Raw genomic sequence first — 22,160 nt, 5'->3', positions numbered from 1 at the left:
TAAATGGTTCATTTGTAATTATTTGCGTTTTAATGCTTGATTATCAATCAAGACAGCAGGTGTTTAAACACGGAATACAGTAGATTACAGGAGTATATAAAGTCGTACATTTTCAACTGAACCCCAAGTGCTATCTCAAATTTTATAAAGATAAGATAGAGGTATTAATAAAAGGCATTTGGATATCGTTATTGGTAGCCTTTGCTCTATTAACCTTTAACAATGAAGGTTTTAGTACTTTGCGCGTTGTTGTGCTTCGGCGGTAGCCTGGCTGCATCCGTCAGTAGTAAGTTTAGAAGTACTAGGTTATCTTTTAATTGCATGGTATATTGTTCGTTTTGTTTTGTGGGTATTTTGTGATAGGTTTCATTTGCAACACCTACTGACATACTAGGGAACAAATCAAATTATTTTATTAAAATCAAATTATAAATATTTTTGATTTGTGTTTTTTTAAGTAGTTACACTACTATATAACTTATAAACTGAAATAGATATCATATATTTTTTTCCACTTGTTCACTTTATATTATTTTATGTCTTTCTTCTTCTTGTCCGTTACCTTTCGTGATTTTTCACACTTGATGGTCTCATCGGAAGATCAACGCTGGAAGCAACTTGCTGAGATGAGGCCATTTCGTGGCACTTTATACTTTCTTTTTTTTGTTATATTATGTAATCTGTCTTGTTTGTGTTTACGTATAAAAAATATTCAACTCTATTCTATATACCTACCTACCAAAAAAAGTGACCAAGTACACCGGTGAACGAGGCGGGAATCGGACCCGTGTGTTCATCTAACTCGGCTAACATCTTAGGGCCTACCGGGCTACAGCAAAAACCGAAATTCGCAAATGGCGGGGATTTTTCTCTTTTATTCTCACTAATACGTAATTAGGGTGATAGAGAAAAATGCCCGCAATTGACGAACTTCGATTTACACAGTTATAGCCCTGACCACTAGTCCACCCGGCCACGGCGGCACCGGTACCCGTCCCAAATTCTCTGGTGTATGCTATCTTTGAAAGGCGTTTGTGATCACCTACTGACATATGTAAGTTTATTAATTTCCGCTTCCGAAAGTTTGTCTGGAAGAGATCGCTCTTTAGCGATAAAAACCTGTTGCAAACTCTCTAATTGTGATGCTGTTTTCTTTCTGTATCATTTTCTTCTATTGATGTGTGCAATTAAGAGAAGATATTTGTGTAATAATTATTAGAAAAAGGAAACTATAAAACAGTTTAAAATACCATTCAAATCGTGACATAACATCACGACAAGCCCAAACGGCTGGCACACATTGTTGCATTACAGCATTTACAGCGTTCCGTGATCTAAATAATCAATTCACTTTACCTCAAGCACTTTTATTGCAACTTAAAAGCAAATCGCCATTGAGGAGTTGTGTTCTCGACTTTATCAGTAGTTCCACTTCACCAAAAAGTATTTAAAAAATTGCTATGAGTATATATGCCTGTAAGATTTCAAGAGTTTCTGTTCTCCGAACTCGATTTTGACAAAATGAACCTTAAAATTATACTATTTTTAGTAAAAAATTAATTTTCCAAAGTTCATAAATAACGGAGTATGATGTAACAAATATATATTAACATTAAAGCGAATTGAGAATCTCCTCCTTTTAAACTGTAAATTTAGTCGGCTCTTTAGGGGATCCCGGGATCCAATAGGGTTGTTTCCATCTACAAAACTTAGGGCAAAATTGTATCCCAATAAATTTTGGAATATAAGAACATGTTAAACTACTTTAAGGGGACCTGTAATGACCATATTTTTGTAAATATTTAATTTAAAATATCTTTTGGCACACGTCACGTGAGCAAACTCGAAACGTCATTGAAGATTCTGATGACGTCACAACTCTCGGATTGACACTATTGACAGTTAGGCGCTAAAGAACAAATGACAAATGTCAGTTGACAGTTCGTATCTTCTACGTATGTATGTAGTTGTGTCAAACCGTAAACTGTGACTTCACACAATTTTCAAAGATCGTTTTGGGGGCGAAAGCATCTGTCAAAATATATTTTGTAAATTTAACATATTTAAAGCCGTTTTTAGTATATAAATTGAATTTTAGGGCAACTTTTAGTTAATATAGAACGTAATACAAGCGTTTCAAAAAATTGGAAACAACCCTATTCGGTAATCAAAATGAAGAAATAAATATTGAATTTTCTAAATTACGTTAATATTTGCATTATGATATTGAATTTTCTAAATTACGTTAATATTTGCAGCGAGCGGCGTCGTGGTCTGCTACTACGGTGAATGGTCCAACGAGAGGACTGGAAACGGTCGCTTTGGCGTGAGTGACCTGCCCACTGATCTCTGCACGCATATCGTCTATTCGTTCCTCTTGCTTAACGGAACCACGGGAGGCATTATTGCTCCTGAAGAAACTACTTACGAAGGAAAGACCAGTAAGTAATCTATCATATTTATCCCTGCATTTTCTTCTATCATAAATATTGGTGCCTAGTCCTAAGATTAAGCTTTGGTTATTTTTTGTCGAAAACTAACCACTGGTCTATCACTGTCACAAACTAGGGTTAAGTAAATTCACTAGTTCGTCAAGCACAAATGTCATTAATTTGTAGGTAAAGATAAAACAATTTAAGTGAATTTCTCGATAACAAAGATGAGCTATTTTAAGCGCACCCACAATGATGAATGTTACGTGTTGCAGATACTGTTGCTGACCTCATTGCGTTAAAAGAGACGAATGCCGATTTGAAAATCTTAGTTGCTATTGGTGGTTGGACTGAAGGCTCAACAAACTTTACAGCCGTAAGAAAACTTGTATTCAAAACTTCTCTCTTGTTGGGTAGCTAATCAAATACGCAAGGTCCACCTGTCTCTATGAAACCACCTAGACTTCCGTACATATATACGTTACATTACTGACATGAATTTTATTTATTTGGTGTTCTGCCTTTTCGCCGAAGTTTTATTGACCGAATTTCACTTGCCAGGCAACTTTTTGCAGATAATTCACTTTGGCAACCAACATTTGGCAAACTTTCGTTATGACAACGTTTTACTTGGTAGAATGATTGTTAAGTAGATTATTATTCTGGCATATGGAATACATTTGTTTCGCCAAATCATTCATTTGGCATAAATAATACGATAAAGTCTAGTCATTTGACAAAGACAACACAGGTGCGACCACGAGCGAAGCCAGGAGTGTATTAGTTGAACTGCGAGCTTTTTGCATCGAACGATGTTACATTACAAAAATTAAGTTTTTTATGTTTCGTATTAGACTTAAAAAGTCATTATTCTGCTACCTAAAACCTTGCGTTTTAAAAAGTGTATTTCTAAGTTGTTGTCCAAACATACAAATGCTAATTGTTAGGTTGGGAAATAATATCAATTATTTTGCTGAGTTGCTACTTGATCATTCGGCGAAATGAAATTATGCGAAAAATTGGTTGGGAAATTACATTCGGGAAAATAATTTTTGGCAATGATTATGGAACGTTTTTATTTACCTTGTAGTCAGTTGCTTATCTTTCCTACTATTTATCGCAAGTACCTTAAAAAAGTCTCTCTGTGGTATTTAAATATTTTTTCATTTCTCATGCTTTGAAAGTGGGTCGTCGTTGTTCTAAAAAAGTGCAGAAAATGATAGGTTCCAGCTCTAGAGCAGTGTACTTTTTAAGGACGTTTTTTCTCTTTTTTAACGATAAATACCTAATTAATATTTTGGTTTTAAATGGATTTGTTGTACAATTTCCATTCTGATGATTAATCCCCATTCCATAAACAACAATATTTTTACCTAAATTGTTAATTTAAAGTGATGGCAGAATACTACGAAGTTTATACAAACTACCTCGACAGAAATGCGTGCAATTCATCCCTTGGTTAACCATCTATAGGTACTAATACGTGTGTAGTCAAAATCTCGCATGCTTAACATTCTCGTTGACAAAAAATGCTGTTTTAACTAGTCCTTAATTGAAATTTTATACTACTGAGCAAATGTTTATATTTTTATAAATATGCAGGTTGTGAACAACGATACTTTGAGGGCAGACTTCGTCAGTAACTTGTACAACTATATTGATTCTAACGGCTTCGATGGTTTGGACGTGGACTGGGAGTACCCTGCACAGAGAGGTGGAGCAGACACTGATAAGGTAACTTACTTACTCATATTTCCCTTTTTTGTCCGTTATGAGGGTAGGGTAGGGTAGTAGTTTTTACTGATGAAACTATGGCAAGTCGGTTCTGGCCCGCCAGTTCTCTTATTGTATTATAGTTTTTTTTTATTATTAATATAACGTTCTTTCTTTTAGATCTTTTAACTTTTCTTCCTTGTAATCGGCATTTCAACAAATCCAAACAATTTCCTCGTTATCTACGTACCAGAAACGACAAGATTTAACACAGTAAGTTATGTGCATGTTTCAGGAACAATTCGTGACTTTAATCAAGGAGTTGAAGGAAGCCTTTGCAGCGAAATCTTATCTGTTGACCGCTGCCGTCGCCGTCACCCAGTCACACATCGATTTGTCCTACAACGTCACCCAACTTAACGAGTAAGTGTTGAAAGAAATAAGATTTACTAACTCCTAAACCAATTATTTATTTATATATTATTTTCCTGTAAATGGCTATGAAATAGGCGATCAAATTCTTATTAAAATACTTAACTACACTTAATATATATTATTATGGTATAATCGTAAGCAAATCAACCTAGCTCCACAGTAATGACAATAAAGCTTGTGTTGTGGGTACTAAACGATGAGAGAATGGCGATATTTTTGTTTTTCCATTTGCATAATTTACTACTTTATTTTTTCTCAATACTTTCCTTTCCCTATAGCATTTCTAATAATTCGTATATTTTCCTATTATATTTATTTTACAAATGGCTTAGTTTCCTGATAGGTTTTCTATCCATTCGCATAATTTGTATAACTTTTTGTATTTTGATGTAATCTAATGTTATGTAATGTCAATCAATATACTAAAAAAAAAAAAAAATTGGATCTCCGGCACGTCGGCCGCTACCGCGGCACCACGCTCGCTTCGTTCGCTTGACTTCGTGCACTATTTTGGTCGCACTTTATCTAAGACGCTCCTCCTCACTTCACTCGTCGTCGTACCTATCTAGACTATCAAATGATACTCTTCCGTAATTTTAAACAAACGAAATAAAGTGGGAATGGTTAGAAATGCTTTCAGGGAAAGAAAGCTGTAGAGAAATAAAATTGTAAAAATTGCGAATAGTAGAAATCGCAACTTGACGATGATATGTATATAATAGATAAATATAGATAAATACTCCTTACCTCTTTCTAGATACCTAGACTACATCCACCTGATGACTTATGACTTACACGGCACGTGGGATACTGTAACTGGAGTAAACGCGCCCCTCTACGCTCAGTTAACTGACGACTCCTCCGTAAATTTAAATGTTGTAAGTAATCCAATCACTTAATAGTTCTTCCTCTAACGTATATAAGGTAGGTACATAATGAATAAATATTTACTTCACTTTTTTATATTCTTACATAATGTAACTACTCTTTATATGTAGTAGCTTAGCATTTATTTAAACCAATAATCGGAGTATTTTCGCAGACAATGTAAGCGTAGTTTTACCAGGAATTTTCCGTAAATCGACAACCGTTGTGCTTATGTTGCGTAATAACAAGGTAGCGCTACTATAACGGCCCCAGCTCCACTACGAAACCTGGCAAGCTTTTCAGGTTAAGGTGTTTTTATTACAGAACAACTCCGTTCACGTCTGGATCAACAACGGCGCGACTCCCTCCAAGCTGGTGTTGGGTCTGGGAGCGTACGGAAAGACCTTTACCCTGACCAGTCTGAACGACACTTCCACGGGAGCGCCTTTCACCGGAGCCGGAGCAGCTGGCCCTTATGTTGCAGAAGCTGGAGTTTACAGTTACTATGAGGTATGCACATACAGCGAAGGAATATGCATAGATAAAGCTTTCAGTACGGCTTTGATTTCAAGTAACGGTATATTTGACTGACAATTGTCACTATAAGTTATCCTTTCTTCATAAATGTACCCCTCCCGCAGCTTTGAATATTACTTGATACACAATTTCCCGCGATTAAAAAAAGTTGTGATTGGTGAATAAACTAACTCCCGCCATAAAACCCAGGTTAACTTTTCATTTTTCAAGGATATGCTGCAATAACATGAAACTTAACATATGTCTTTGTCTGGATTTAGTTTTTGTTGCTAGAAATTGTAGTAGGTCCAAAGATAACAGAGCAAGTAGAAGTTGAACATAGAAATTTTCTACACGCTCTATTTTGTTTGACGGTTTTTATTTACGTCCAGATGTGCGAGTAACCTGACGAATTGACGATACTGCATTAAAAAGTTTTGTAATTATTCCAGATTTGCGAAGATCAAAAGTACAACGCCACACAATGGAACATCACCGAGGTAGAGGGCAGCTACGTGTATGCTAATAAGGATCTCTTCTGGGTCGGCTATGATAACCCCAACACCATTAAGGCTAAGGTGGGTAGAATGTGGCTGGATAATAGAGATTTAAAAGGAATTAATAATACAGCATTGCGATTTAGCGGAGATATGCCACACTTGACACATGTTAATTGTAGTCTGACTTCTTGATATTATTTTATTTAAAAAAATCTTCGTTTTCCAGGCACAATACGCCAAGACCATGGGCCTAGGAGGCATCATGTACTGGGCCGTAGACTTGGATGACTTCAATGGCCTCTGCGGAGACAAGTACCCTCTCATCTCAGCGGGTATCGCTGGATACAACTCTTCCTAAATATAAGAACAGTGTTGCTACAAAAAGTATATATCAAAGTATTTAAATAAAAGATTGAAATTATGTGCATTTTATTTGTTTAACCACTTTATTTTGGCGCTCCCCCGGATGCGTTCGTATAAAGATAAAGTTCCATATTTCACATATATTTTACCAATAACTTAGGGTCGGTTGCACCAAATCGTCTGTCGCCGTTAAAGCGTACGCTATATTTTTTTGAACAGGAAGTCTCATAAATAGTGCACAGCTGAGTGACATTGAATTAGTCTGAATCATGGTGGTTGATGTAACTGGCCCTTAGTCATGGTTTATACACAAATGCGATAAAACTTCCTTAGACTAACGAGTACCTTACTAAAAATCACAATTAATTAATTCCTGAGGAAATTATAAAATGATATTGACATCTACAAAAACTAAAAAGTAAACCTAGGGTTTCTGATTTCTCGACCTTTTTTATTTCTCAAGGCACGGGAATTCTCGACCAGGATTTCTCGAGTATCTCGAGAAATATTGAAGATTTCAAAAAACACCATATTATTATATATTTTTTGCATTATTACAAATTAGACTCATATAGGAGAGTAATAACATAGGAGTAGTGCAGCTGTGGTCGGGAATCCGAACGGTACCTTTACATTGCTTAGAGTAGTGGTCGACCTGGGGTATCTTGCTGTAAGTTGCTTATATGTTGCGCTTTCTCGAGTTCAATGTCTTAATAACATTATTCAATTTAATTCAATTAAATTTCTTTATTACAGATAACAAATGATCCATATTACAATAAAATGATTAAAATAACGTAAATTAAAAAAAAAATGATTAAAATATTAAAATTAAATTTAAATCCTATACAAATAAAAAGGTACATTTTAGCGTTACATATAATCACAAAATAAATATTAATAATGGTTAAAATTCTGCCTATTAATTAATTACATGCAGATTATTCCAGTGTCTAGCTTTGGGAGAGTCTAAACTGCTAGCGATCACGTCCAGAATGCTGTTGTTACTCCCGCACGCGGCGCATTATGGAGGCTTAATATTTTCCGCTTTCGAATAATGGCATGGAAGCCGTCTACTCGCGCTTCCGCAAACATGCCTGATGCGCTGCAGTACCAGGGCAGTCCCAACAGCATCCTGAGCGTGTTATTGTATTGCACACTCAAGGCACTGATTGCCCGCTGTGTATAGTTCACCTACAGCAGCACGAATAAAAAGACTGGCAAAATGCCTTAAATAAAGTAATTTTTACTTTATTACTGCATCGCGCAAACCTGCGAGCCAACATATTCCCACGAACAGCCAGCGCCCTACGCTCCCTCTCAATGTCCAGGTCGTCCGAGAGGCACTCCGTGACCCAGTGACCCAAGTACTTGAATTTAGCGGTTCGTTTAGTGGTACTCCATTTAACACAATTTTCGGGACCCTGTCTAATTTAAAACCGCGCGACTGAAATACGAGTACCTCACTCTTCGTCGTGTTGTACTTAAGTCCATGAGCCACCGCATACCTCTCACACTCGCCAAGCAGCCTACTAACTGCACACACCGAGGGCCCCAACAGCACCATATCGTCGGCATAGCTAATGTTGTTCACCATTTTACCTGCCACACAACAGCCAACCCTGGTACTGCTGAGACTCTCTATCAAGGAGTTAACATACAGATTGAAGAGTCGAGGAGATGTCAAACCACCCTGCCTCACTCCACACTTCAATCTGTACTCTTCCGATAAAGCATCTGCCCATCTTACGACATCTTACGATTATCCTAGAGCCTTTTAATTTGGACCGCCTCGATAAAATTACGACTACGAAACTCCTTCTATTGCGACTTTGAGGAGGAAAAAATACTGAAAAGACTGGCAAACCAAACAAACGTCACTTTGCACGCACAAAGCATCTCGGTAACAGCTTACAGGCCAATTTCGAACGTCCACTGACATCAGAATGCACGAATGATATATGAAACATTTTATTTAGTTACGATTTATTATAAAACTCCTGTTGATATTTCAGGAAAGGTATTCGATGTAGAAAAATGTGATATATATAGCGTATTAAATTACCAAATCCTATAGAGATAAAACACTACAGGGTGAAGCTCTGATGGCCCTCCTTTTGCCGACGAAGATGGACAGGGTTATACTTTTACCATTCAGGGGATGACCGGATGACCGACTGACTGGGCGTTTGGAAACGGAAAAATACTCTCCATTTTCTCTTCCATTCCCATTCTGTAGCTATTAGTCACCAGCAGGTAGATTACCAGCCAGGTGCCGCATATTTGTATGAACCCACATCAATTGAACAGCTTGCTACTTTGGTGTGCGGTATTCATAGCACCAATATAGGTCCTCACTGGCTTAAAATGCAAAAAGTTTTTGTATGTTTTTGTTGCATGTTAAGACGGTCTAATGATGCAATTTTGAAGTCGTTTATTGAAAATAGGTCCGTTGGCACCGTTTGGTGTATCTTCCTAATCAGCATGCTCTACCCTCGCCTTTCGGTTGTAATGGTCATATTTGATAACTGCACTGTCACAAGAACTTGGCATCCTAAAGAGCTCCCATGTTCTAGGAGTCAGTTTCCACTTACGTATGGGCGGTCACCATCCATCAGTCGCAGAGGTTAATCAAAGGTAACGTTCGTATTCCCAACCGCAGCTGCACTACTGCCGCAGTATGGCAGAGTGACAATACTGCTGACTGCATTATTGACGCATATGTCTAAATTGCGGGCAGCAGCACCAATTTTGAAATTTGCGGCAGTAATTAAGTCAGCAATACATGACTGCAGGAAACGTCCAATTTTATATAAATTTATCGCAGACGGCAGTATTGTCGCGCTGCAATACTGCTATAGTAGTTGACTGTAATGCAGTCAACGGCAGTAATGCAGTCGGCAGTAATGTCGCGCTACAAATTAGTGGTTAACCTTGGGTATTTTGCTGTAGGTTGCTTATCCAAAAGAGAATTTGGAATAGAGGTGTATTGTCAAAGAAAACTTTGTAGCGACGTAAATTATCAAAAAAAAATCTTAAATATCAAAAAGTGGTGCCATCTTACCGGGCACTACCTAAAGGTTCTGGCGCCATTGCTCGAAACGATACTGCTATACCTTTGGCCTTTTATCTATTAGAATAAGGATCAAAGTCAAATGGCGTTCTAAGTTTTAATTATGTGTCGAAAGATGGCAGTAAATTTATGGCGCTACAAAGTTTTTTTTGACAATACAGCTCTATTCCAAATTCTCTTTGATTATATGTTGCGCTTTTTCGGGTTCAATGTCTTAATAACATTTTTAACAATGTTTTAATGGGGAGCGTTAAACTCCTTCTATTGCGACTCGAGGACGAGGGCAAACCAAACAAACCGACACGCACAAAGCATCTCGGTTACAGCTTACAGCCCAATTTCGAATGTACAGTCAGCGTCAAATACTTTGTAGCAGTCAAAGTGGCCAAATAGTTCGGTACACCATACTAAATATATGGTGTACCGAACTATTTGGCTACTTTGGTTGCTACAAAGTATTTGACGCTGACTGTACACTGACATCAAAATGTACGACTGATATATGAACTATTTTATCAATTATCATGCGTCTCGTGCGTGAGTACGAGCGAAATGCACGATAAAAGAATGACATCTTTTAGATTTTAATGACATCAGCTTACGTTCGAATTGGCCTGTTAGGCAAAATTTTTTTCATATGTCCATCTGTTCGACTCTACAGGGCGCACTTCTAAATCGATTTCCGTGATTTTTTTTGGGTAGGTTTGATAACAGGGTGGTCCAGAAATATAAAATTATGAAAATTCCTTTTCCATGCGAATTTTTTTTTATTCCAATAAGTATACGTAAAAGTATCCATAGCAAAATTTTGACCAATTAAACATCATTTAGAGGTAATTAAACAATTCTTCCATACAAAATTGTATGAAAATAAATTGACCCCTCAATAATTCTGCTTTGGAAATGTCTTTTAGGGCACTTGTAAGTACTCACGAGGAAAAAAATGTGTACGCATTACCATGTTCTTTAGCACCGCACCTGTACCTACACTACCTACCGTACACACATTTCACCATTATACAATTATGACAATGACAATACAATGAAAAGCGTACGGTAAATTATCATAATTTAAAATTAAGAGTAAAATAAATATACATTTACATTTATATAGACTGGTTCGTTTGTAAATATTTGCGTTTTAATGCTTAATTATCACTACAGACCAGCGATGGGCAATTTCTTAAATATTTCACAATTTTCTTTAACGGTGACATTTTTCAACTGTTGAAAATGATACAATTGAAATGTTTCTTGTAGAAATGTAACCGCATAAATTTCACTTAAATTAGGCAATATATACATGATTATTATTATTATTATTTACAATAACATCAATGGATGTTAGAATAGGGCCCATGGTCAGTTTTTTGACGTAGTTTAGATATAAAGTTCGAATAAGACCTTTGGACACCGTTTTTGTCCAATTTCGGAACACAAATCTTACTCATTTTTATTAACTGGACACAATTTTCGGCTCCTCAATTATTTTAATACACTCAACTACTCAAACAGCAACAAAAACTATCATTCAGCCGATATTGTGGAAGGTTTGTTTCGGACTTTCTTACATACAAATGGTATCTCAATGGAGTCCAAGAATTGTAATGTATGTCTGCTCAAACTTGTCCATAATACTTGTTTTTAATATTGCCTGATATTGTAGAATTATTGCTAGTGTAGTATCAACCATTTCCAGGTAAGTATATCAGTTTTGTTAAAAGGATAATTTAAAAAAACCGACGATTATTGTTGATTGTAGATTTCATACAATGTAATTAAAAAGACAGCGTCCCACGCCTAATTATGTAGAAAAGGAGGTAAAATGTTTTTTTTTCCCACTGCACCCACCTTGACACATTTCAGATTGGCCCTATGGTTGACTGGTAAGATACCCCGCAATAGGGTATTCGACTGTATTTAAGGTGGTTCGATTTCCATACAAAAAACGATTGCGTTTTATGAAGTCATTACACACTATTACTACGTAAATATGTGCGCATCTATCTACTTTCGACTATTCGTCTGCGCTAAATTGATAGAAAAACTATGTTTCATACAGAAACCACGCAAAAAACGTTATTTTGGTGTTACTTTGATAGAAAAATATAACGTTTTTTGCGTGATTTCTGTAAGAAACATAGTTTTTCTATCAATTTAGCGCAGACGAATAGTCGAAAGTAGATAGATGCGCACATATTTATCTAGTTATAGTGTGTAAGGACTTCATAAAACGCAATCGTTTTTTGTATGGAAATCGAACCACCTTAAGATAAATTATTTCACACCATGCATGAAATAAAGCACCAGATAATTATTAAAAAAACTAAATAGGATAGAAATATAAAAATGTGCCTTGAAAACCTAACTGCTTGGCATAGAGAACAAATTGCCAAACGTGAACTATGCATCATTGAAGAGTTCCGTTCTGTTCATCATCAGCAGTTCCACTTCATCAAATGTCACGTCTACAAATGTAAATACTTGATTTGTTAATGAAAATACTAAGATCACTATATATATGCCTTTAACATTTGAGGAGTTCCCTCGCTTCCTCATGGACCCCATCGTCAGAACTCGAACTTGACAAAAATTTGTCTTGAAAATCTAATTTACATAACAAACACAGCAAAGAGGAGAAATCGCCAAACGTGTACTATGCGTCGTTGAAGAGTTCCATTCTGATCATCATCAGCAGTTCCACTTCATCAAATGTTACTTTTTTAAATATAAATGCTTGATTTATCAAATAAAATACAAAAATCACTATATGTTTCTTTTTATCGCCATCAGCTAAATTGGCTCTCCATCCGTCGTCGTAGGTCCCTTAGAATCCTGAGTATTTTAATCTTCATTTTGTTCGAGCCTTCCTCTCCTGGTTATCTTAAACGTAAATTCACTTTCATCACTCCCCTCCAGTCCAGAATGTGAACTTCGTTCCTCCCGTTCTCTCAAACTCTCGATTCCTTCTCAACGTACTGGTTTTATGTCTAACTCTTTCGCCGTTGATGCAATCCGTCTCTGGAATTCCCTCCCTCTCTTTATTCGACAAGCCCCAAGCAAACCCGTTTTCAAACGACTACTTCGCAAGTATCTTCTGTCAGAAGAATTTAAATAAGGTCACCATCATGTATATGTACATAATTATATGTATTAGTTTATCTTTTATACATTATATAAGTCTTCTTCTTCCTCGCGTTGTCCCGGCATTTTGCCACGGCTCATGGGAGCCTGGGGTCCGCTTGACAACTAATCCCAAGATTTGGCGTAGGCACTAATTTTTACGAAAGCGACTGCCATCTGCCCTTCCAACCCAGAGGGTAAACTATGCCTTGATGGGATTAGTCCGGTTTCCTCACGATGTTTTCCTTCACCGAAAAGCGACTGGTAAATATCAAATGATATTTCGTACATAAGTTCCGAAAAACTCATTGGTACGTGCCGGGGTTTGAACCCGCGACCTCCGGATTGCAAGTCGTACGCTCTTACCGCTGAGCCACCAGCGCTTCTTATACATTATATAAGTAGTAGTATTTAACTATTTATATATTTTTAATATTATTTGACTTCACGTTTAGTTTTTTCCTTATTATTTGTTATTATTTTTTCCTGCACCAACATACACAAATGTCTCTGTTTGACCCAATGGTTGACTGGTAGAGAATGCCTTTTGGCATTAAGTTCACCATTTGTACATTTTTCTATATGTGTGCAATAAAGTTTAAATAAAAAAATATAGAGCTCCCTCGATTCCTCATGGATCCCATCATCAGAACTGAGTTTTGACAAAAACGGAACCAATCTGTATATATAATATAAATTCAAACAAAAAAATAATTTTCAAAATCGGTTCAGAAATAACGGAGTCATGGAGTAACAAACATAAAAAAAAAAAAACAAAAAAAAAATACAACCGAATTGATAACCTCCTCTTTTAAAATCTTGAAGTCGGTTAAAAATAACTTTCATCATCAAAACTGAATGATTTCCTTTTGTAATTTCGAGTCATATAGCGACACTGAGACATAATGGCCCATTTTTACTGATCAGTGTATTCCGTGGCTCTTATCTTCTACCAGCATTCCAGACCTATATATTTAATGATCGACAAATGTACGGTTTGCAAGTGTTACTCTTAAAAAAATTGCCGGTATCTCGTTGGCTCATGGAATTCATAATATAATTAAAAAGTGCTTTGGAGTCAATTCAGGCTTGCCTTGGTTATTATATTCGTTGGCCAGCCACTACCACTTTTGGGATTTATAGTCAAGGATACAAGAATTCTATACATAGTAGAAACTGGTACATTTTCTGTACTGAAATGACCCACTGTGTCCCTTTTCCCATGTTTAAGTTAGAATTTTTAAAATGTACAACACGTCTCCGCAGAGTTTCTTGTTTCGACTCCATTCTAACAAAAACAAATGTTTGAAAAAATTAAACATTTGAAATTCAGGAATCTCAAATGAACTAGCTACAACTTTATTAACAGCTTTTTTTGTTTATATCGATAGTTTTGTTTATAAGTCTACAGAAAACCATTCTTTTTTTTATTATCACCCGTTATCTGCTATTTATTTTGCTTCGTATGTGTAAATTAAAAAAATATACATATTATCATTTTTCTCTCTCTTATTCGTTATCCAAATAAACCATAATATTCGTAATAGTTTTATTGAGCTTTATAGACTTCGCTTGACATTTCATTCTATTTGGCATGCTGTTAATTTCGATATAAAAAATATGAACAGTTTTGAGATAAGAAAGCAGGCAGAGCTTTAACGAATTTTATATCTAAACATATTATATATCAAAGTTGCCCCGCCGCGTCTTTTCACTAAAAACTCAAACACCAAGAAAATTATAAAGAAATATAAACGAAATTTCCCATTTGAAACTTACATGAAATTTAAGTCTAATTTTCACCTTCAAAGTTACAGGCTGCCCATCACTAACCAAGACAGCAGGTGTTTAAACACGGAATAGTCGTACAGCAGATTACAGGAGTATATAAAGGTGTAGTTTTCCAACTAAACCCCAAGTGCTGTCTTAAATTTTATAAAGTTAAGATAGAGGTATTAATAAGGCATTTGGATATCGTTATTGGTAGCCTTTGCTCTATTAACCTTTAACAATGAGGGTATTAGTACTTTGCGCGTTGTTGTGCGTCGGCGGTAGTCTGGCTGCATCCGTTAGTACTCGTAGTAAGTGTAGAAGTACTAAGTACATCATCTTCATTTCACTTTGTGAATAATCTGTAACCTTTTAATTTGAATTATATTACCTGTATTTGTGTTGCTGCTTTCTTTCTGTATTATTTTCTTCTATCGATATGTGAATTGAACAGTAGTTATTTGAATAATCTTTAACAGAAAAAGTAGTATATATATATTTTTTTATCATATAGGACGCAAACGAGCGGACGGATCACCTAATGGTAAGTGATTACCGCCTCCCATGGACACCCGCAACACCAGGGTTGTAAGTGCGCCGTTAAGATGGGAGTACGCTCTTTTCTTGAAGGTTTGAATGGTGTATCGGTCCAGAAATACCGCTGGCGACAGTTAATTCCACAGTTTAGCTGTGCGAGGCAGGAAGTTTCTGGAGAAACGTACAGTTGAGGACTGCCAACCATCTATATAAGTGGGGAGGATGGAAATGTTCCTCGGAGCACTCCCCGTTATACGTGCGATAGAAAATGCAGAGCGAGGCCACATCTCTACGCAGCGTCAAGGAGTCAAGCCGACAGTCGACAATTCGAGTCGCTCTTCATTGGATGCGGTCCAGAGGGTTCTAAACTGGTACTGAGGTGCCCCTGCCCATAGATGAGAACAGTATTCCATGTGTGGGCGAAGCTGGCTGATGATAATGGACTCCATCATGATAAGGGCTATTGACCTGTAGTTGTTCAGATATGCACGAATCGGGTACATCAAAGCTGACTTTTACGAGGTCGGGACTACACTAGAAAAGTAAGATAGCAGAAAAAAATCGCATCCCGTCCCAATCTGCTATCCATATTAAAAAAAAAATCATACTTATGTAATGTGTATATTTTTTACAACGAATCGGTTTATTTTGTGTGCATATTAAAATAAGACATATATAATTTTTTCTTTTTAATTTTTTTTTCAAGTGTTTTATATGAAAACGTATAAATTAAATTTCTGAAGTGAATTTAGCATCTCGATTTACACGAAAGTGATACCAAACGTAACCATATAGCAAAACTTTTTTTTTTACAAATTTTAGAGGCAAAAAAATTCCAGGCTACCCAAAATCAGAAAGAAGTTGGGATATAATGTTTACTGTGATTTAACTTATATTACTCTTCCAAACAACTGTACAGATCCAGATCGCGCGAGGCTTTTGGCGGTCGGAGCCCAGGATGCTGGTTACAAACGACATGCCCATCCTTCGTCTAATACTGGTACTTTCTTGAATCCGACCTCCCTTAGACTGGCTACTGGTTTGCGACTCGGGGTTTTGGTGTGTACGCCACACATATGCTTTTGTGGCACGGACGTGGACCGACTAGGTCACCATGGATTATCTTGTCAATAAAGTGCAGGCCGTTTTTTAAGACATGAATGATTTTTTTTGCAGAAAGTAACTGGTGGCTTCCTCGCACAACGTATCAGCATTTCGATACAACGAGGAAACGCCGCCAACATCCTTGGTTCAATGCCTCAAGGGCCTGATTTTGATATAAGAGATTTATTAATAGTAGCCACTGTATATATCCATTTGCAAATAATAAAAAAAATACCAATTCACTTTACCTCAAGCACTTTTATGAGCAGAAATTGCTTCGCAACCTTAACATAGAAAACAAATCACCGTTGGAGAGTTGTGTTTCTAGGAGGAGTTCCAGTTTACCAAATAGCACTTACAAAACTCGCTGCATATGCCTGTAAGATACAGAAATTGATTTTGACTAAATGGACCTGCAAATATATTTTTTTTAATAAAAAATCCAAATCAGTACATAATAACGGAGTAAAAATATATAAAAATATTAAAGCGAATTAGGGCTCTTTAGGGGATTCTGGGATCCATTTCTGTAATCCAAATGAAGAAATAAATAATTATACAGAATTTTATAAATTAAGTAAATATTTGCAGCGAGTGGTGTCGTGGTTTGCTACTACGGTGAATGGTCCAACGAGAGGACTGGAAACGGCCGCTTCGGCGTGAGTGACCTGCCCACTGATCTCTGCACGCATATCGTCTATTCGTTCCTCTTGCTTAACGGAACCACGGGAGGCATTATTGCTCCTGAAGAAACTACTTACGAAGGAAAGACCAGTAAGTGATCTATCATATTTACCCCTGCATTCTCTCCGATCATAAATATTGGTGTCTTGTCCTACGAATAAGATTAACCTTAGGATATTTTTGGTTGGAAACTAAACAATAGTTAAAAGAAGAACTACTCACAAACTAATAGAAAACTAATCACAAACTAGGGTTAGATAATTCACTTGTTTGACAAACAAATACGTAAAAACAAAGAACTAGATCTCGATCGAGATCTAGGATTGATTGAAATATGTACAGTCAGCGTCAAATACTTCGTAGCAGTCAAAGTGGCCAAATAGTTCGGTACACCATACTAAATATATGGTGTACCGAACTATTTGGCTACTTTCACTGCTACGAAGTATTTGACGCTGACTGTACCATACATTTTTAGGTAAAGGTAAAACTATTTAAGTGAATTTCTTGATAACAAAGATGAGCTATTGTAAGCGCACCCACAATGATTAATTTTACGTGTTGCAGATACTGTTGCTGACCTCATTGCGTTAAAAAAGAAGAATGCCGATTTGAAAATCTTAGTTGCTATTGGTGGCTGGACTGAAGGCTCAACAAACTTTACAGCGGTAAGAAAACTTGTATTTGAACATTCATAGATTTAAAACATCACTCTTGTTGGGTAGCTAATCAAATACGCAAGGTTCATCCGACTCTATGAAACCGCCTAGGTTTGGACATGACTGCTATATTGTCTTTTATTTGGTGTTCTGCCTTTCCGCCGAAGTTTTATTGACAGAATTTCACTTGCCAACCAACTTTTCTCAAATGATTTACTTTGGCAACCAACATTCAGCAAACTTTCGTTATGACAACGTTTTACTTGGTAGAATTATTGTTAAGTAGATTATTATTATGAAATACAACATACATAATACATTCCTTTCGCCAAATCATTCATTTTTCAAAAAAATAAATAATACGATAGACTCTAGTCATTTGACAGAGACAAGATAGGTGCCACGACGAGCGAAGCGTGGAGCGTGTTAGGTGAACTGCGTTCTTTTTTGCATCGAACGATGTTAAATTACAAAAATAAACTTTTTATGTTTCGTATTAGACACACAAACTCATTCTGCTACCTAAAACCTTGTATTTTAAAAAGTTTATTTTTAAGTTGTTATTCCAACATACTGTTAGGTTGGGAAATAATATGAATTTATTGAGTTGCTACTTGATCATTTGGCGAAATCAAATTATGCGAAAGGGAAATTACATACGGCAGAATAATTTTCGCCAATGATTTAGAGAACCTTTTTATTGAACTCGTAGTCAGTTGCTTATCTTTACTATATTTTATCGAAGGTACCTTAAAAAAAGTCTCTATGTGGTATTCATATATTTTTTCATTTCTGAAAGTGGGTCGCCGTTGTTCCAAAAAAGTGCAGAAAATGATACATTCCAGCTCTGGAGCAGTGTACTTTCTAAGGACGTTTTTTCTCTTTTTTTACGATAAGCAATAAAAAAATTGGTTTTAAATGAATTTTTTGTACAAATTCCATTCTGATGATTAACTCACCATTCCATAAATAACGATATTTTACCTAAAGTGTTCATTTAAGGTACCATCAAGAAATACTACGAAGTTAAAGCAAACTTCAACTATTACGTGTGTAGTTAAAATCTCGCTTAACATTCTCGTTGACAAAAAATGCTGTTTGAAGTAATCCTTAGTTGAAGTTTTGTACTATTGTGCAAATGTTAATATTTTATAAATATGCAGGTTGTCAACAATGATACTTTGAGGGCAGACTTCGTCAGTAACTTGTACAACTATATTGATTCCAACGGCTTCGATGGTTTGGACGTGGACTGGGAGTACCCTGCACAGAGAGGTGGAGCAGACACTGATAAGGTACCTAACTTACTCATATTTACCTTTTTTCCCGTTATGAGGGTAGCAGTTTTTACTGATGAAACAATGGCAAGTCGGTTCTGGCTCCGCCAGTTCCTTTAGTGTATTGTAGTAAATAAATCTAACGTTCTTTTCTTCCTTGTAATCGGCTTTTCGACAAATCCTAACAATTTCCTCGTCATCAAGGTACCAGAAATGACATGATTTAACACAGTACGTTATTTAATATGTGAATGTTTCAGGAACAATTCGTGACTTTAATCAAGGAGTTGAAGGAAGCCTTTGCCGCGAAATCTTATCTGTTGACTGCTGCCGTCGCCGTCACCCAGTCACACATCGATTTGTCCTACAACGTCACCCAACTGAACGAGTAAGTGTTGAAAGAAATAACCTTTACTAACTTCTAAAACAGTTACAATGGTACGCAAATCAATCTAGCCCCACAGTAAAGTCAATAAAGCTTGTGATGTGGGTATTAATGGCGATATTTTTGTTTTTACATTTGTATAATTTACTAAGTACTTAATTTTTTCTCAATAGTTTCCTGTCCCTATAGGATTTCTAATCATTAGTATATTTTCCTATTATAATTATTTTTCAAATGGCTTAGTTTCTTGATGGGTTTTCTAAGTATTTGCATAATTTGTATAACTGTTTGTATTTTGATGTAATGTTATGTAATGTAAATCAATATCCCACAAAAAAAAAATTGATTCTGGGGTACCCCGGCCGCTACCGCAGCACCACGCTCGCTTCGTTTGCTTGACTTCGTGCACTATTTCGGTCGCACTTTATCTAAGACGCTCCTCCTCACTTCACTCGTCGTCATACCTAGCTAGACTAAAATTATACTCTTCCGTAATTTTAAACAGACGAAATAAATTGGGAATGGTTAGAAATGCTTTCAGGGAAAGAAAGCCGTAGAGAAATAAAATGGTAAAAATTGCGAATGGCAGAAATCGCAATTTGACGATAATATGAATATAATATATATATATATATATAGATAAATAGTCCTTACCTCTTTCTAGATACCTGGACTACATCCACCTGATGACGTACGACTTACACGGCACTTGGGATACTGTGACTGGAGTAAACGCGCCCCTCTACGCTCAGTTAACTGACGACTCCTCCGTAAATTTAAATGTTGTAAGTAATCCAATCACTTTAAAGTTAATATTTCTTCCTCTAACGTATATTATAAGGTAGGTACATAATGAATAAATATTGACTTAACTTTTTTATATTCTTACATAATGTAACTACTCTTTATATGTAGTAGCTTAACATTTATTTAAACCAACAGTTGGAGTATTTTTGCGTACAATATAAGCGTAGTTTTACCAGGAATTTTCCGTTAATCGACAACCATTGTGCTTATGTTGCGTGAAAATGAGGTAGCGCTACTATAACCGCCCCAGCTCAACGAAACCTAGCTTTTCAGGTTAAGGTGTTTGTATTACATATATTGTTTATTACAGAACAACTCCGTTCACGTCTGGATCAACAACGGCGCGACTCCCTCCAAGCTGGTGTTGGGTCTGGGAGCGTACGGAAAAACCTTTACCCTGACCAGTCTGAACGACACTGCCACGGGAGCGCCTTTCACCGGAGCCGGAGCAGCCGGCCCTTATGTTGCAGAAGCTGGAGTTTACAGTTACTATGAGGTATGCACATACAGCGAAGGAATATGCATAGACAAAGCTTTCAGTACGGCTTTGATTTCAAGTAACGATATATTTGATTGACAATTGTCACTATAAGTTATACCTTCTTCATAAACCCCCTCCCGCAGCTTTGAATATTACTTGATACACAATTTCCTGCTTTTAAAAATGTTGAATTTGTGAATAAAAAATTAGATGGATAAAATTAAATCAAATATCACCAAACCAATTGCGTGGCATTACAATATTTGACGTAGTTAACATGTGCGCAGTACAGTTGAGTCGCTCACCGTCGTCTGTCGTCCGACTTCTATAGTTATTCTAGTTCGTTTAGTACATAGTCTTTTGAGAGTCTTATATTGAGAGTCTCAAAAACCAACTACCGCGACAAAACCCAGATTGCCTTTTCTTTTTTCAAGAACATGCTGAAATAACATGAAACTTAACATATGTCTTTGTCTGGATTTAGTTTTCGTTGCTATAAGTTGTAGTAGGTCCAAATAAAATAGAGCAAGTTGAAGTTTTACATGTAACTTTTCTACAGGCTTTATTTTGTTTGACGGTTTTTATTTACGTCCAGATGTGCGAGTAACCTGACGAATTGACGATACTGCATTAAAAAGTTTTGTAATTATTCCAGATCTGCGAAGATCAAAAGTACAACGCCACACAATGGAACATCACCGAGGTAGAGGGCAGCTACGTGTATGCTAATAAGGATCTCTTCTGGGTCGGCTATGATAACCCCAACACCATTAAGGCTAAGGTAGGTAGAATACGGCTGGTTAATAGAGATGCAAAAGAAATTCATAATACAGCACTGCGATTTAGCGGAGATATGCTACACTTGACACATGACTTTAAGTTTTATAGGATTTTTTATTATGTTATGTTAATTGTAATCTGACTCGCAGCAGATTAACTTTGCTTCGCCACAGATTTTTTGATATTATTTTATTTAAAAAAAATCTTCGTTTTCCAGGCACAGTATGCCAAGACCATGGGCCTAGGAGGCATCATGTACTGGGCCGTAGACTTGGATGACTTCAATGGCCTTTGCGGAGACAAGTTCCCTCTCATCTCAGCGGGAATCGCTGGATATAATTCTTCCTAAATATAAGAACAGTGTTGCTACAAAAAGTATATATCAAAGTAAATAAAAGATTGAAATTATGTGGATTTTATTTGTGTTTAAGCACACCTTGTTCTGAAGCTTCCCCAGATACGTCCTTATAAAGATGACGTTTCATATTTAACATATATTTTACCAATAATTTAGGGCCGGTTGCACCAAACCGCAGAAATAAATATACTAAACATAAAAATCGAGAAAATTAGACATGACCATATACGATACTCGATCATATTCTCTCGTTTTGGAGGCCAAGACCCTCTTTACTGCGCCACAATAGTTAGATA

At 36.4% G+C, this 22,160-nt stretch overlaps 1 protein-coding gene across 2 annotated transcripts; it reads left to right on the top strand.

The window, feature by feature from the left end:
• The first annotated feature begins 119 nt into the window (after window positions 1-119).
• Window positions 120-21,914, top strand: LOC133524975 (acidic mammalian chitinase-like). 2 transcript variants are annotated; one of them, XM_061861150.1, is made up of 9 exons: window positions 120-286; window positions 2,259-2,441; window positions 2,708-2,808; window positions 4,035-4,166; window positions 4,441-4,568; window positions 20,103-20,223; window positions 20,556-20,741; window positions 21,382-21,507; window positions 21,724-21,914. In XM_061861150.1, exons 1-9 carry the CDS (start codon window positions 223-225, stop codon window positions 21,853-21,855), a joined length of 1,173 nt encoding a protein of 390 aa, XP_061717134.1. In that variant the 5' UTR covers window positions 120-222; the 3' UTR covers window positions 21,856-21,914. The 2 variants fall into 2 exon arrangements, with proteins under 2 accessions (XP_061717134.1, XP_061717133.1); XM_061861149.1 differs by lacking the exons at window positions 20,103-20,223; window positions 20,556-20,741; window positions 21,382-21,507; window positions 21,724-21,914 and adding exons at window positions 5,338-5,458; window positions 5,772-5,957; window positions 6,416-6,541; window positions 6,690-6,854 and having other exon boundaries at window positions 122-286.
• Window positions 21,915-22,160: the final 246 nt, after the last annotated feature.

Source organism: Cydia pomonella, chromosome 14 (genome assembly GCF_033807575.1).
Source record: "Cydia pomonella isolate Wapato2018A chromosome 14, ilCydPomo1, whole genome shotgun sequence".
NCBI lineage: Eukaryota > Metazoa > Arthropoda > Insecta > Lepidoptera > Tortricidae > Cydia > Cydia pomonella.
The sequence above is the reverse complement of the archived record's forward strand: the minus strand, read 5'-3'. Positions and strand labels throughout refer to the sequence as shown.

Excerpts from the sequence above, each read along its gene's own strand:
- LOC133524975 (XM_061861150.1), top strand. The coding sequence starts at position 223 with ATGAAGGTTTTAGTACTTTGCGCGTTGTTGTGCTTCGGCGGTAGCCTG. Across the intron at positions 2,809-4,034 it reads GCTCAACAAACTTTACAGCC|GTTGTGAACAACGATACTTT; the intron begins GTAAGAAAACTT and ends ATAAATATGCAG. Across the intron at positions 4,569-20,102 it reads AACGTCACCCAACTTAACGA|ATACCTGGACTACATCCACC; the intron begins GTAAGTGTTGAA and ends ACCTCTTTCTAG.